Consider the following 16982-nt stretch of genomic DNA (forward strand, 5'->3'; position numbering starts at 1 on the left):
ACACAGGCAAGAACTCTTTCTTTGACCGTTCTATTTTGAACTACTTCAAAATCTTGTTAAGGTATGTACTCATTGAAAAACTTATCAAGCGTCTACATCTATCTCTATAGATCTTGATGCTCAATATGTAAGCAGCTTCACCGAGGTCTTTCTTTGAAAACTCCTTTCAAACACTTCTTTATGCTTTGCAGAATAATTCTACATTATTTCCGATCAACAATATGTCATTCACATATACTTATCAGAAATGTTGTAGTGCTCCCACTCACTTTCTTGTAAATACAGGCTTCACCGCAAGTCTGTATAAAACTATATCCTTTGATCAACTTATCAAAGCGTATATTCCAACTCCGAGATGCTTGCACCAGTCCATAGATGGATCGCTGGAGCTTGCATATTTTGTTAGCACTTTTAGGATTGACAAAACCTCCTGGTTGCATCATATACAACTCTTCTTTAATAAATCCATTAAGGAATGTAGTTTTGTTTATCCATTTGCCAGATTTCATAAAATGCGGCAATTGCTAACATGATTCAGACAGACTTTAAGCATAGATACGAGTGAGAAACTCTCTCATCGTAGTCAACACCTTGAACTTGTCGAAAACCTTTTGCGACAATTCTAGCTTTGTAGATAGTAACACTACTATCAGCGTCTGTCTTCCTCTTGAAGATCCATTAATCTCAATGGCTCGCCGATCATCGGGCAAGTCAACCAAAGTCCATACTTTGTTCTTCATACATGGATCTTATCTCAGATTTCATGGCCTCAAGCCATTTTGCGGAATCTGGGCTCATCATCGCTTCCTCATAGTTCGTAGGTTTGTCATGGTCTAGTAACATAACCTCCAGAACAGGATTACCGTACCACTCTGGTGCGGATCTTACTCTGGTTTACCTACGAGGTTTGGTAGTAACTTGATCTGAAGTTACATGATCATCATCATTAACTTCCTCACTAATTGGTGTAGGAGTCACAGGAACAGATTTCTGTGATGAACTACTTTCCAATAAGGGAGCAGGTACAGTTACCTCATCAAGTTCTACTTTCCTCCCACTCACTTCTTTCGAGAGAAACTCCTTCTCTGGAAAGGATCCATACTAAGCAACGAATGTCTTGCCTTCGGATCTGTGATAGAAGGTGTACCCAACTGTCTCCTTTGGGTATCCTATGAAGACACATTTCTCCGATTTGGGTTTGAGCTTATCAGGATGAAACTTTTTCACATAAGCATCGCAACCCCAAACTTTAAGAAACGACAACTTTGGTTTCTTGCTAAACCTCAGTTCATAAGGTGTCATCTCAACGGATTTTGATGGTGCCCTATTTAATGTGAATGTAGCTGTCTCTAATGCATAACCCCAAAAACGATAGTGGTAGATCGGTAAGAGACATCATATATCGCACCATATCTAATAAAGTACGGTTACGATGTTCGGACACACCATTACACTGTGGTGTTCCAGGTGGCGTGAGTAGTGAAACTATTTCACATTGCTTTAACTGAAGGCCAAACTCGTAAGTCAAATATTTTACCTCTGCAATCATATCATAGAAACTTTTATTTTCTTGTTATGATGATTCTCCACTTCACTCTGAAATTCTTTAAACTTTTCAAATGTTTTAGACTTGTGTTTCATCAAGTAGATATACCCATATCTGCTCAAATCATCTGTGAAGGTCAGAAAATAATGATACCTGCTACGAGCCTCAATATTCATCGGACCACATACATCTGTATGTATGATTTCCAACAAATCTGTTGCTCTCTCCATAGTTCCGGAGAACGGCGTTTCAGTCATCTTGCCCATGAGGCACGGTTCGCAAGCATCAAGTGATTCCAAAATCCCATCAGTATGGAGTTTCTTCATGCGCTTTACACCAATATGACCTAAACGGCAGTGCCACAAATAAGTTGCACTATCATTATTAACTTTGCATCTTTTGGCTTCAATATTATGAATATGTGTATCACTACGATCGAGATCCAACAAACCATTTTCGTTGGTGTGTATGACCATAGAAGGTTTTTATTCATGTAAACCGTTTCCATTCCACAGTTGTAAAAGTTCTTCAACTAATGTCCTTAGGTACACATCAATGTCGTTGCCGGGTTGCTTAGGGCCTTGGATGAGAACTGGCATCATAATGAACTTCCGCTTCATGCACATCCAAGGAGGAAGGTTATACATACATAGAGTCATGGGCCAGGTGCTGTGATTGCTACTTTGCTCCCCGAAAGGATTAATGTCATCCGCGCTTAAACCAAACCATACGTTCCTTGGGTCACCTGCAAACTCAGCCCAGTACTTTCTCTCGATTTTTCTCCACTGCGACCCGTCAGCGGGTGCTCCCAACTTCCCGTCTTTTCTTACGGTCCTCTCTGTTCCATCGCATCAACTTGGCATGCTCTTCGTTTTTGAACAGACGTTTCAACCGTGGTATTATAGGAGCATACCACATCACCTTCACAGGAACCCTCTTCCTGGGGGGCTCGTCGTCAACATCACCAGGGTCATCTCGTCTGATCTTATACCGCAATGCACCGCATACCAGGCATGCATTCAAATCCTCGTACGCACCGCGGTAGAGGATGCAGTCATTAGGGCATGCATGTATCTTCTGCACCTCCAATCCTAGAGGGCATACGACCTTCTTTGTTGCGTACGTACTGTCCGGAAATTCGTTATCCTTTGGAAGCTTCTTCTTCAATATTTTCAGTAGCTTCTCAAATCATTTGTCAGGCACATCATTCTCTGCCTTCCACTGCAGCAATTCCAGTACGGTACCGAGCTTTGTGTTGCCATCTTCGCAATTGGGGTACAACCCTTTTTGTGATCCTCTAACATGCGATCGAACTTCAGCTTCTCCTTTTGACTTTCGCATTGTGTCCTTGCATCGACAATGACCCGGCGGAGATCATCATCATCGGGCACATCGTCTGGTTACTCTTGATCTTCAGCAGCTTCCCCCGTTGCAGCATCACCGTATTCAGGGGGCACATAGTTGTCATCGTCCTCTTCTTCTTCGTTGTCTTCCATCATAACCCATATTTCTCCGTGCTTCGTCCAAACATTATAGTGTGGCATGAAACCCTTATAAAGCAGGTGGGTGTGAAGGATTTTCCGGTCAGAGTAAGACTTCGTATTCCCACATATAGGGCATGGACAACACATAAAACCATTCTGCTTGTTTTCCTCAGCCACTTCGAGAAAATTATGCAGGCCCTTAATGTACTCGAAGGTGTGTCTGTCACCGTACATCCATTGCCAGTTCATCTGCGTGCATTATATATAATTATGTGTGCCAAAAGTAAGAAAATTAGACAAGTATCTATCTAAAGTAAGAATTGTTTTTCTTTCAGAAAGAAGATAAGAACAAGAGGCTCACCACGGTGGTGCCGGCGACGAGATCGGCGCGGCGATTGACGGCGGTGAAGACGGGGACGGGACGTGACGGACCGCTAAACCTATGCAAATCTCGGGGGAAATGGAGCTTGGAGGTCGAGCTTCGAGAGGAGAAAACTTAACTAGTGTGGCTCGGGCATTTCATCGAACACCTCATGTGCATAGGAGGTGAGCTAGAGCACCCAAATGCCCTCCCCTCGCCGGCCAGAAAAAACAGAGCACTGTGGAGTGCTCTGCTGCGGCGAGGGGGTATAAATAGGCAACTCATTTGTCCCGGTTCGTGGCTGGAATTGGGACTAAAGCTCCCCCTTCTGCCCCGGTTCGAGCCACGAACCGGGACCAATGTATGTGGGCCAGGAGCGAGGCGCATTGGTCCCGGTTCGTGCCAGGAACTGGGACAAATGGGTCCAGACGAACCGGGACCAATGCCCACGAGGCCCCGGCCGGCCCCCTAGGCTCACGAACCGGGACGTATGCCCCCATGGGTCCCGGTTCGTAACTGAACCGGGACTAATGGGCTGGCCAGGCCCCAACCAAAGCCCTGTTTTCTACTAGTGAGATGTGTCCAAGAAATGAGAGGCTAGTAAAATGGCGAAAGAAGAACATGTAACTAGGAACCATAGAGCTTTGTGGTGTGTCATGCTTAAGAATTTGAGGCGTTAGGGGAAATTGATGGGAAAATCTAGGGATTCGATATTGTTCATGTGCTTCGGCCACTTTCCTCTTTCTCCAATGATTAGTTGTATATCAATCTTCAACAGCCCGCTTATCATCTTGATGCGATCATAGTATTTCTTCTGCGGCCGAGTATGTGAATGACTTTAGATCCTCCTTATGATGTGGCCAACTAGCAAACCTCGCGTGGTGGCACACCCGCATAATCCAACTCCACCAGTATCTAGATGTACTTCGGATGCCGAGAAAACAAAACATACACTATTTTGTGAGTCAATGCATTTTTTGGAGCATTCCGTACAATGAAGTTTGATATATCCCCTTTTACGCAATAATTTTTCTTCATACTTGCAAGTCAAGCTGGAACAAATATTGTTTTGTATAACTCTTATTTTAGGTTCAACTAAAGACTTGTTATTGTCACATTCGAACGAGCGGGTTCAGTTTACTAACGATAAGGGGCATATTGCATTTATCCTTCAAAGTAGAGGTTCGTCCTTTGTTGGTAACTCTTGCTATTAGTTTAGAAGATCTATACCACATGGTGATCTTTATTGTTACTAGGCAGAGTGTGAGAAATAGGTTAAATAATACTCATGATCGTGTACTGTTACGCATCATATCTCATCGTGTGATGAACGAGCATTGTACCCCCTATCAACCCCGCCCCAAAGAGCCATGAATGCACCCTTTTATCATCTTTTATACCACCCCATGTTTGTAACAGCTAACAAGCAACAAGGAGAGAAATGGTCTAGTGAAGAGGTAGCAGATGTGTCCAAGAAATGAGAGGCTAGTAAAATGGCGAAAGAAGAACATGTAATTACGAACCATAGAGCTTTGTGGTGTGTCATGCTTAAGAATTTGAGGCGTTAAGGGAAATTGATGGGAACATCTAGGGATTCAATATTGTTCATGTGCTTCGGCCACTTTCCTCTTTCTCCAGTGATTAGTTGCGTATCAATCTTCAACAGCCCGCTTATCATCTTGATGTGATCATAGTATTTCTTCTGCGGCTGAGTATGTGAATGACTTTAGATCCTCCTTTTGATGTGGCCAACTAGCAAACCTCGCGTGGTGGCACACCCGCGTAATCCAACTCCACCAATATCTGGATGTACTTCGGATGCCGAGAAAACAAAACATACACTATTTTGTGAGTCAATACATTTTTTGGAGCATTCCGTACATAAAGTTTGATATATCCCCTTTTATGCAATCATTTTTCTTCATACTTGCAAGTCAAACTGGAACAAATCTTGTTTTGTAGAACTCTTATTTTAGGTTCAACTAAAGACTCGTTATTGTGACATTCAAACGAGAGGGTTCAGTTTACTAATGATAAGGGGCATATTGCATTTATCCTTCAAAGCAGAGGTTCGTCCTTTGTTGGTAACTCTTGCTATTAATTTAGAAGATCTATACCACATGGTGTGTGGTTAGCAACTTTGGATTTGATGAAATTGGGTTATTGTCTAATTGCTTTGCTGTAGAGTTAGAATAAAAACAAAATCCAACATGAATGGGGAAAAGTTAGAAGACCTAACATCAAGATGGACTAGGAAGATAAAGTGGTAAACATGTATGGTTCAACATAGTGGCAGCGCTACAAACAATAAATTTGGCGGGCCAGGCTAAAGGGGTTCCTAAATTGTTAACCATCATGCCCTAGTTTTACCCTAACATCGAAGCATTTTGGTCCTAGCTGGACTATGCCAATTTCCTAGTGCCCTCCAAAACTTATGGCGATCAGCGACGGGATGACGACTCTGCTAGACCGCCCTTTTCGGCCAAAATAGCCCTACTGGCGGTTATCATGGTGACCGGGCACTTATGATGACCCTGCTAGAGTTGCTCTTAGCGTTTTGCTCTTGGACTAGGCGGACCATGGCCTAGTTTTGCTTGTGTGTAGCTCTGTCGATGCTTCTGCATCATGCTGATCTTGGTTTTTAATTTATGTTTACTACATAATCAGAATTGGAAAGAAAAGAAAATTCATGCATACCTATAAACTCAGTCATGCATAGATTGATCAGATGAAAGAACCCTAATTAACTTAGGAATTTCTTATTCAAATTTATGTGACCGATAATGACTATGATTTTATTGACAAAATATTTTGAATTTGAAGATTTTTTTCTTCTAAATTTAGGTTTGCAGTTAACTTCCGAGTCAAATCCTGCAGGGTGGGAGTTTCTACACGATCATCTTTTGTTTAAACCTGTGCGAACTGGGGCTCATAGTTTTAGAAGGGTGCATGCTCACTAATAAAATGTTGGTTTCCATGAGAAAAGTGTTTATAAAGAAATTTTAGCGACTTAACCGTTGCATCGAGGTGGTACAACCACATTGAATACAAAGCCCCTCAAGCATCGAAAATAAGAAAAATGAGACGTTTGTTCAATAGTGATGTACCTAGCTAGCCTCTCCCTTGGTTCTCTCTAAAGGTGATAATACCCTAGACTGGGCCGGGTTTTGGGCCAGGCTTAAGAAAGCGCATAGTGAAAATCCCGACCTTGGCCCATCCCGGCCCGAAACACATGAACAATGCCATTTGTCAACTAAAATAATATGTTATACTCCCCCCATCCATATTAATTGACGTTGGTTTAGTACAACTAGCATCAAGTTCTATTTTTGAATAAGAATAATATATCTTTGTTCATTTCGGGCTTTTGGGCTGGGCTTTAGACAGAAAAGTCAAGCCCAAGCCCAGCCCGGATGGCGGCCTTTCGGGTTGGGTTTGTCGGGCCATGCTGCCCATGACCAGGTTTAGTTCCTTTCATGTACCACTGCTGTTCCCCTAAAAAAAAAATGTACCACTGCTGTAACCAGCTGGTAATGCTCAAAAAACAAAAAACGCTGGTGTCAATCACAAGACTCGGAAAAAAAAACTGGTGTCAATCGCAACAGCACGAATCCGCATCTAGGTGCTCACTCCAGCCTCCAACGCGAGAGCGAGAGACAATGCCAATCACCAGCCGAAATGAGCCCTTCCGGGCGCCGGCGGGACAGGAGGGATGCCAGCTTCAATCATGGCGGACTTTGCAGAGCGCTGAAATCGCCCTGGCGGCGGTGCCGGCCTGAGAATATCCCAGTGTCTGTCCCAAGATGAAACGATTCCCTTCCGTCGCACTCTCCGCCCGTACCAGACTCCTCCAAGGCGCACCCCGGCGGCACGACAAAGTTAACACTACAAGCACCAATTAAGAGCAGGCAGAGCTGGAGAAGCGCGTGCTGGAGTCAAAACTCTCGGCAGCTGTTGGTTGGCTCTGATGGCGAGCAACGGCGACGAGGCTACCGCAGGGGTGGTCGGGAAGGTGACCTGCGCGGCGTGGATAAAGCGGCCGGCCGTGTCCAGCAGCCGCAGTCTCCTCGTGGTGTACGGCCACGGCGCCACTGCCTCGTCCCCGCCGTTCCTCGACCTCCTCGCCTTCGACACCAGGGCGTGCGAGCTCGCCTCCGAGCCCCTGGTGAGCGAGCAGCCCGTGCGCGGGGTTTCGGCGCCTGCTGCTGCTACTGCTGCTACGGCCGTGTCTCTGACAGCGGGTTTAACGATTTTGCAGCTGAGGGTCGTGATGGGCGAGGAGGGAGCCGACGCGGACACGCCGCGCGCCATCGCCGTGCACCCCGCCGGCGACGAGTTCGTCTGCGCCACCGCCAAAGGCTGCAGGTGCGTACGTGCTCGTGGCATCTCTTTCTTGTACAGGTCTAACTGATGGCCAGCTTGGCTTGTACATTTTCATCAGAGCTTTTTATTTTCTTTTCTTGCTGACACTGTCAGGTTTAGAAATTGCTGAAATAAGCTTCCTATGTTTATTTACTATTGCGCCGCAAGTAAATTTACATCATCATTGTTACTAGATCCATTTCAAATGTACACTATCTCTATCATCTGGCAACTGTTCTTGTACATGCTCTGTCCTGCTGCTGCTGTTTTTGTACAATGCTTTGTTCTGCTGCATGATAAATATGTACCGAGAGAATACATTTTATGGCATTCTTCAGGCTTCAGGCTTCTACTGATAGCAGAAATGGAACAGTTTCCTTTTTTTCTTCCTGTACATCAACTACATTTCGATTCACCCTCTTTCACTCATATTCTCAAGTTCATCCGGGATAAGACATTCATTCTATCACATTTGCAGGCTGTTCAAGCTGGTCTATGATGACTTCTGTATCAACCTTGTTTCGAGAGATTCCTCGGCACTCCAATCAGTTGGGCCTCAGCGATGTTTGGCATTCAGTACTGATGGTACCAAGTTTGCTATTGGTGGTGAGGTATCAGGCCATCCCACCTTGCCTTTTCTTTTTCATGCATTTACTGTATACAAATTATCATGTATGCTACTCTTGTTAAATCTCTTTTGTTCAGAGTTATGTAGCTTTTTCTGTAGGGAAAGTTATGTAACTTCAAGGGTTATTTATGACATGTTGTAATCTGCTGAACTATAAATTTACATTCTGGACTTTAGCTTCTGGAAACCACAAATTTGAGTTCTTAACTAAACTTTCCTATTTTTATTCCACTAAAACAGGATGGACATCTAAGAATATTTCACTGGCCAAGCCTCACTGTGCTTTTAGATGAACCTAAAGCTCATAAATCCTTCAGGGACATGGACATCAGGTGAATGAAACTATGAAAGTAGACGCCTTGTTTTTTAAAGAATGACCTTGCGTTAATTGGCAAATGATTATTACCTCGTGGATCAATAGGATCTGATGAACTGTACATACCAAAGCTGCTGGGTGTGTCTTGATAGTTTACTACAAACTTTTGCACAAGAGATCCTTGTTACTAATTAGGGCAGTTAGCCAATTTCTATTTGTTCATTAAATTACAAAGTAAGCTCTTTTTGGTAGCACATTTAATCCCGAAATGCCTCTTTCTCATGTAGCTTGGATTCAGCGTTTTTAGTATCAACTTCAACTGATGGTTCTGCAAGAATATGGAAGATTGATGAGGGAGCTCCACTCCTAAATCTGACAAGATCTTCGGTATAGTGTGCTAAAATCCATGTACTTTCCCCTTTATAATAACTGAAACTGAATTGCTTATTTGACCATACTGTTCACGATTCTTCCTGTAAATGATTTGCAGGATGAAAGGATTGAGTGTTGCCGCTTTTCTAGGGATGGGAAGAAACCTTTTCTGTTTTGCACACTTGTAAAAGGTAATCACGTCGATAAAGTCAAGAAATGCAACACCAGACAGACTTAATTGAATTTTTATTGATGAAATAGGAAATGATATCGTGACTATGGTTTTGAGCATAAGTAACTGGAAGAGAATTGGATACAAAAGACTCCTGCGAAAGCCCATTTCAACACTTTCAGTTAGCTTGGATGGCAAGTATCTCGCACTGTAAGTGGATGTGGTGGTGCATCTCATGTAATACTGGCTGCGACAGTACTTCTATATTTAGCATTTCTAGGCATACCTGCATCGCCGAAGTCTGAGGTATTCAGAATAGTTTTTACTTTCCAGAATTCAAACAATTTCTGAATCGTCGTTTCTCACACTTCTCAGATACAATCCATCTTGTTCTACATTTCAAAAGATGCAGCATTAGTACCTGGAGTGTGTCCAGTTGACTGAACAACATATTGGTTGGTCACCTCATAATGCCATTATCAGGCTCTGAAACAATCATTTTACTGAAAGGAATCACTTATCCGCTATTGTGCGTACATTTCGTAACAAAAAGAGCTTGTCCGCATGTCATACTACTTGTTCATTGTCCGACTTAATGTGCTTGTCTAGATCTGCTGAGCCTTCCGCGTCGACGCGACATCCTTCTTTTGGCTGTGAAGTGGTACTGACATGGATACATTTTTCATCTTTATCTAGAGGAAGCCGTGATGGCGACTGTTGTGTTGCCGATGTACAGAAGATGCAAGTTTCTCACCTGATCAAGAAGGTCCATCTTGGCTCCCCAATTTCCTCCATTGAATTTTGCCCTACTGAAAGGTAATGGTAACTACTGGTATTTCCTGTTACAAGAAGCGAGACAAACCTGAAATAATCACCGACTGTCTTCCTTTAGCACTGCCAAACTAGTGAAGTAGCAACTAGTTCAGCATTTGTTCATAGTGAAGTCAGAGTTTTTCAGCTATTCACTTGGAAGAATCATCACTGGTTTATGGTCCAAGCTTGAATGAAAGAACTGAATGACCTATTGTTTGCTGATGTTGCAGGATTGTGATCTCCACCTCGCATCAATGGGGAGCAGAGATAACGAAGCTCGACGTCCCTGCCGACTGGAGAGGTACACACATACATGTTGCTGTAGATGGTGTTCTTGTATGTTGCACATAAGTATTTACCAAGATTTTCCGGTGTATGCTTTCCGCATTGCAGTTTGGCAAATCTGGCTGGTATTCTTGAGCCTCTTCGTGACGTCGGCGATCCTGTTCTACACGTTCTTCAAGCACACAAACCTGGTGTAACCCCATAGGGTGCACATTTCGGAGCAACGATCCTCTAGTGTCTGAATTCTGATGATCAGAGTCCATGCCTAACATTGATAATGTGCCTTATCCTCTGTTTTTTTTTCTGACACAATGGCTCGTCCTCATGAGCCCTTGCATTGTATGACCAAATGGTTTTGTGTCTGAAATGATCATTGTTTTCTAGTATCGAACCCTAAGCAAGCACATTTTTGTAAACCAAGTGTTGAATTCTGTACATCATATACCATGTGCCTCCTGTGCTGTAATCTTTATGACTTCATTTCCACAGAAAATAGTATGCCCATGGCAATTCCACAAAATCAGCAAGTTGTGTTTCCACCTTGACGATGAACGTGCACGCATGAGTAACCAGATAAATCAAAGGCCCTTCCAGCTTACCACGGTTACACATATTCAGATAATTCTTATAAGATGACAAGTAGAGATGTGTTGCTGCCTGGTGTTTTCACCTTGCTTGCCTAATATAAAGTTGAAGCATCACACAGCTTGTACAACCAAACCAGGAACACAGGGACAAGGTTGTGTTTTCAATTAAACTGGGAAACATTGCTTGCTTTCGTCAGCAAGTTAAAACATATTCCAAAACAACAAAAACATGCTTATCTCTGTGATACAACTTAACAGCAACAGAAGGGTCTGAACATCATTTGCCCATTTCCCAGACAACACCGCCATCCTCTGCATGCAGCAATTTAACAAAAAAAGTAAGAGGATGCAAGAAAACACAGTCGATGAAGCAAAATAGATATGCATAATGCAATTAATGATTTCCATGGTACAGTCCAAGATCTTGGATTTCCAGATAGATTAGTTTTCTTAAGGTAAGTGGTTCCTCTAGGATCCGGCCATGAAAGACAGGATTTACCTTTGATCTTTTTGTTGATCCAAACCTCAAGCAACATCCCTGCACCAACTCCAGCGGCGCAAACAGCACCGTAGATTGCCAGTGCAGAAGGCAAAGATCGTCGAGGCAGAAAGTAACACTCAGGTACTTGTCTTATTTTCTTCGGAAGGCGCTTCCTAACAACCGGCTGACTTGACTCAGTAACTGCACCACTCACTGTCTTCCAGTCTGCATTCTTCAGCATATCTTTAGAGTCTTCAGTACCCATCCTAAAATTGCCTGTACGCAAATGATAATCAGAATCTGTCACCATACAACATATGAAAGACACTCAAATAATAGCCATTATAATAAAAATACCATGCTCATTTAGATTGATGAAGAATATAAGCAATAGAGCAAAACCTCGGTTAGCACAAATACAGTGGCAAGTTAGTTGGATTAGCCTTTGCCAGTTGCACTAGACATACCGATACAACCAAATTATCAAGTGTACTAAAAGAAATGTGACAAGACTATGTCTTTAGGACATACACCATTTATCCTATCCAAGGGGTTACATGAAATGATGAAAATACCCCTCTACTCGTAAGCACAACTGAAGATGGATTCTTATATACATACAACAGAGAATGTGAATCCTTTCTAATCCCTCAGCAACAGGATTGGTAACCTAACAGCAAACAGAGCTTCAAGCATAATACAGCATTTGAATTGTAGCAGCTTCATCATTTATGAGAAAACACAAATGTTCTCACATGGAAACAACAAAAGATATCAAAATAATACAGTCCATGTTACATGAACACACAGGATTGCAAAGTCTGAAGGGTAAGAAAATCTAGAAAGCAACACACAACAAAACAAATTTTATCAACCTATCCAATCAGTTGCAGAATTTGATTCATCCATGTAGGATCACACCAAGGGTTAATGAACCATTGCCCATTGGGCTACTCGGATGTCTTGGAATTTTTTTCCGGAATACATGTATGCTATAGAGATGCAGCGCTACACTCAGTTCAAAATATTTTTTACTGGAAAATAAATGTGAACAAGTTCTTGTCCTTGCAAATCTCAAGCACCTTACAAAAAACATATTATTAGCTTACAAAAAAACATATTATAGGGAAAGTATTATTCAAATAGCCAAGTAGATAAAAAAATTCTGCAGATCATCGGAAGTATTTTTTTTCCTGAATTTTCTTTATTACTTCTTTCTTTATGTTTTCTCTAATCAACCAGATAGGAATTTTGAACCCCCCCCAAACCCCCCCTTTTTGGCATTTTTCCTGAGGCAGCTCCCCGCTGCCAGGCCATCTCCCCGCCGCTGCCCGTCCCGCCGGGCATACCTTCCACCTATACCTGCGCCCCTGCAACCCTAGACCGTATCTGCCTACACCCACTACCGCACTATACCCTATACTAGACAGTATACTCTACTACCTCCTTGTATTGCTGCTTGGTGATACCCTGGCTGAGGAAAACGCTTATAAATCCGTGGAAATCCCACTAAATCCGCGATGTGGGACTAAAGTTTCCATTTTCCAGGTAGAGCTTACCCGTAGCGGCCGGCCGGCGTCTGCTCCCACTCAACCGCGAGTCCCGCTTCCGTCCGCCGTCGAGGAACCCGTGTCCGGCGTGGGGAGCGACGGCGACGCGCCGATGCGGGAGCCCCGCGCTCCTCCTCCTCCTCCCACGGTGGCCGCCGGCGGTCGTCCCTTCACCTGCTCACTGGCCTCGACTCGAAGTGATCCTATCCTACACTCGCGGTATGGCACGGCAAGGCTGGAAGGGAGGAGGAAGGAAGGGATGCGGCGGAGGAGGCTGCACTCCGGCGAGGGATTTGGGGAAGGAGACAGCCGGAGTTGAGATCGATGCACTTTTTTTTTAGGGAAGATCGATGCACCTCGGCCCATCTGTCTCCCCTATAACACGGCCGTGCAGATTGATGGATATGGGCCCATAGAAAATACGGGCCAGGTACTCCCACTGACGGCCCAGATTACATGTCAAGTGCGCTCGCGTGAAGCCGTGACCGTGAACGAGACGGACCAGGACCGCGTCCCTCTTATAACGGGCGAAACGCAACGGGCGACGGCAGCCGAGATCCGCGGCGGCGGCGCCTCGCCCGGAGAGCCGGGGCAGAGAGGGGTCGTGTCACACCCCACCCATTACATGGTGGTGTATGACAGGTGAGGTCCACCTGCTGCCGTGATGGACTTAGTAGTAGGTGTCCTGCGTGTGTGTGTGTGTGGTGCTTATATGCCCAACCCTCTGTTCTGAACTAGTCATCGAATTAATGAATGAACTGAGCTGCTCCAGCTCCTTCGTTCTCGGTCAATCCCTTTGCCATTTCCTATCTCTATCCTGTGATTCTTTAGCTACTGCTAGGGACATCACAGGTCGGGGATGCTAGGGATGCGGGCGAGCACCGCGGCAGCATCTCTACGGCGGATGGGCACGGAGCCACGGACGCGCACCTCTACGGCGACCCGAACGACGCCGCCATCCCGACGCTCCTCCGCTCCCGCTTCCACGCGCTCAAGCACCCCCTCGCCCTCATCTCTCAGGGCGTCGACGTCGCCCACCTCTCCCCGCAGGTCCGGCTAGCGTCCCCCTCCTCTCGTCTCATCTCACCCGGCGGATTCCGGCGACTGAATTGCGTGTGTGCCTGCGGTGCAGGCAGTTAAGAACGTGGCGGCGAGGTCGCTGAAGCTGAAGAAGCTCGTCTCGTCCACCTCTACCTGCTCCACTAGGCCGAGAGGTAAGCTCAGCCACCCCCCCCCCCCCCCCCCCCCCCCCCCCCCCCCCCGCGCCCTCATCTGCACTCCTCCCTCTGCCTCGTGACAGGTCGCTGCGAAATCCAAATAGATTCATCTGCAATTTCTTCCTTGTGATTCGTCTGCAATCTCCTGTGAAAAACTTCCATCTGCGTTGAGCATAGTGCATGGAGTGAAAAACTCTGACAAAATTAAATTTGGCTGTCGGTAATCCTAGTTCTACTCCCACCTGAACAGACTTGATGTTCTGCACTTGGAGGTTAGATGTTGCAGTTGAGTTGTCTGAAAAAGTCTGAACCATATGCATTGTTTCTCTAGCAAAAAACTGCGCCTGTCCCCAGTATAGTGCAGCGAGCGTCGAGCTTTGCTTTGCTTTGCTTTGTGTGTGTGTGCGCGCGCGCGCGCGCGTGCACGGGAGGCTGATGGCACTGTCCGTGGCTATGGCTAACTACTGAGAATTCGTTAGGCCTCAGTTCTCACATACTAAACTAGAAAGAATTTACGAGCGTCAGTAAGCTCATAACCTCAGAATTATGCCAGTCTTTTTTTTTTTTGCGAGGTAGAATTATGCCAGTCTTGTTTGAACTGAATCGACGAGCCTTATAAACTTGTCTGAACTGAACCTGAATCCCAAGTGCTTCCCTCTCCAATCTCTCTCTGGTTTTTTTCTTGGGGAACTTCGATGAGGCGGACGGGTTGTTGAGGTGATCTGTGAGTTGGGTAGGCTGGCGTGTACTTGATTTGGTGGTGTCTCACAGGACTTAGCTCGGTTTCTTGTTTGTTTCGAGTAGGCTTGGTTGTGGTGGTATTTGCAGTCGATAAGTAGTTCTTGCTTCATGAGATTCAGCTTAGTTTCTGTTTTCAAATATGGAGTAGTCTGGACAGAGCATTATATGTTATTTTCCTTTATTTTCAACTTTGGAGTACTTGTAGCAGGGCCGATGATATTTCACATTTAACGAGTGACACAGAGGACAATTAATAGCTCTGATTCGACCGTGGACCTGTGGTGCAGACTGTTCGTCTCTGCTGGTCCGGGTCTAACAATTTAAACTAAAAAGTCTGGATATTGTTTGGATAAACTTAATAACTAACGACGCTTTCATTTTATTGTCGCCCCTAACTGATGAACTATCAGTACTCCTTTCTGTTAACTAGCCAAGAGGTAGAGTTTGTGTCGGTACTTTTGAGTTGTGGCATTCAGTATTAATTGCGAAGAGAGCGCCTTCTCACCAGTGAGGCGGTTCTGCATGGACTATGTTTGGAATTACGTCTTTTGCCTACTGTGTACCACATGGTCAGTTCATCATCGGCTTCCTCGGCTCCGGCAATTTTCGTTTCGCTTACTTTCCTTCCCCCTTCTGAAGTATTATTAACTGGAGCGGTAGGCTATAGAAGTCACTCCAGTCTGAAGTCTGAACCATTGTCCAGTAATGCTTAGGTGATCCCAATATGAATTCAGAATTGAGAAACTGATGCGCTATCAGTAAAATCATTACAACCAACGTGGATTTAAACCGATGATTGCTTATTTAGATTAGCTAATTCTTCTTAGTCTCTCTTTCACAGACATCACATTTTAACCTCGCAACACGGTAAGAGGATTGTTGTCCATTCATCCTTTGCTGAAGACATTGTGATGTTGAATAGTTGAGTTACATTCATATAGGTGCTACTGCAAGGCTGGATTCAATTGGTGAATCCTACACTAGGAGCAGCGTCAGGCCACAACATTTGTGGACCGGGAATGCAAGACGGATCACCTCCATGTGGGCTGTTGTTGCAAGGTCACGATGCTGCACCAAAGCTAACTCAGTAGGAGTAATTTATTCCCGTCCAAATATTTATTATTGATCACTGCTGCTTCATCTGTCTATTCTCATTTAACTATAATATATTTACTGGCCTTTTGAATGTTTGGCTAATTCTTTTTATCTTTTGGGCCTTTACGGGAAGGAAAGATGAATTTAGAAGAGTTAAATTTAGAGTTATTGTAGTGTCTGCCCCGCAAGAACAAAAAGAGAATTAGTGCAGTGTCTCATGTCTGTTGGACCCAATCTAATTGTGCACACTAAATATACATGCATGCTGTAAGACATGGTCACATGGATGATTGGCATCTTTTGACAAAGGCATGTTAATTTACTGGAAAAATGCTACGGCACCTATGACTATGAGCGTAGATGTCCACTCGTGGTTTTGAGGACCAACTTAGGATGTGATCATTAGTGTTGCTTCACACCTGCTTGATATAACATAATGTTTATTGTTACTAAACTGAAAATCGACCTAAGCAATGTTAAGTGGATTTCATGGAATTATTAATAAGAAAATTACATAATCTGATGTAGTATATGTTAATTGATTGTTATTATTTTCGTTGCACCGCATGGGCATTTTGCTAGTCATATTTAAACAACTACAATTTCATATCATTTGATTCTTTTTCCTAAATTCATCTAAAATTTCCCTCCTTCCAATGATACTATTTTTATAAATTTGGAGCCCTTTGCATGTACTGTTTATTGATTGTGTGTTAAAAAAATTCTGGCTAGTAGAAAACCTTATTTTTGGAAGATTCAAGGATGTTCGAGGAGTGACCAAAAACATTGAAGACTTTGCGGAGCGAGGCAAGCAACCTACTTTGATCATGCTAAACCCATATTTGCATTACACACTTAGAATTATTTTTCATGCATAAAGTATTGTTTACTAGTATTGATATGCTAAGTAAAATTAGCTTGGGCTTAGCTTAGCTATGCCCTATGTGCTAGATATTGACACACCCCTTTGAC

At 44.0% G+C, this 16982-nt stretch overlaps 2 protein-coding genes and 1 long non-coding RNA gene across 3 annotated transcripts; 2 read left to right on the top strand and 1 right to left on the bottom strand.

Moving 5' to 3' along the window:
- The first annotated feature begins 7338 nt into the window (after nucleotides 1-7338).
- LOC109762426 (SEC12-like protein 1) lies at nucleotides 7339-11154 on the top strand. The gene is made up of 10 exons (XM_020321278.4): nucleotides 7339-7556; nucleotides 7650-7756; nucleotides 8232-8364; nucleotides 8622-8713; nucleotides 8985-9084; nucleotides 9188-9260; nucleotides 9331-9451; nucleotides 9938-10057; nucleotides 10285-10355; nucleotides 10448-11154. Exons 1-10 carry the CDS (start codon nucleotides 7359-7361, stop codon nucleotides 10534-10536), a joined length of 1104 nt encoding a protein of 367 aa, XP_020176867.1. The 5' UTR covers nucleotides 7339-7358; the 3' UTR covers nucleotides 10537-11154.
- On the bottom strand, nucleotides 10935-13308 carry LOC109776061 (uncharacterized). Its single transcript, XM_020334745.4, has 3 exons — nucleotides 12967-13308; nucleotides 11426-11683; nucleotides 10935-11238 (listed from the first exon to the last, which is right to left on the bottom strand). The coding sequence occupies exons 2-3, from the start codon at nucleotides 11670-11672 to the stop codon at nucleotides 11204-11206; spliced, it is 282 nt and encodes a 93-aa protein (XP_020190334.1). The 5' UTR covers nucleotides 11673-11683; nucleotides 12967-13308; the 3' UTR covers nucleotides 10935-11203.
- A 343-nt stretch (nucleotides 13309-13651) lies between these two features.
- On the top strand, nucleotides 13652-16119 carry LOC141022175 (uncharacterized). Its single transcript, XR_012183316.1, has 3 exons — nucleotides 13652-14007; nucleotides 14090-14171; nucleotides 15857-16119. It is a non-coding gene; the product is annotated as an uncharacterized lncRNA (long non-coding RNA).
- The last annotated feature ends 863 nt before the right edge of the window (nucleotides 16120-16982 follow it).

Source organism: Aegilops tauschii, chromosome 5, assembly GCF_002575655.3.
Source record: "Aegilops tauschii subsp. strangulata cultivar AL8/78 chromosome 5, Aet v6.0, whole genome shotgun sequence".
NCBI classification, from domain to species: domain Eukaryota; kingdom Viridiplantae; phylum Streptophyta; class Magnoliopsida; order Poales; family Poaceae; genus Aegilops; species Aegilops tauschii.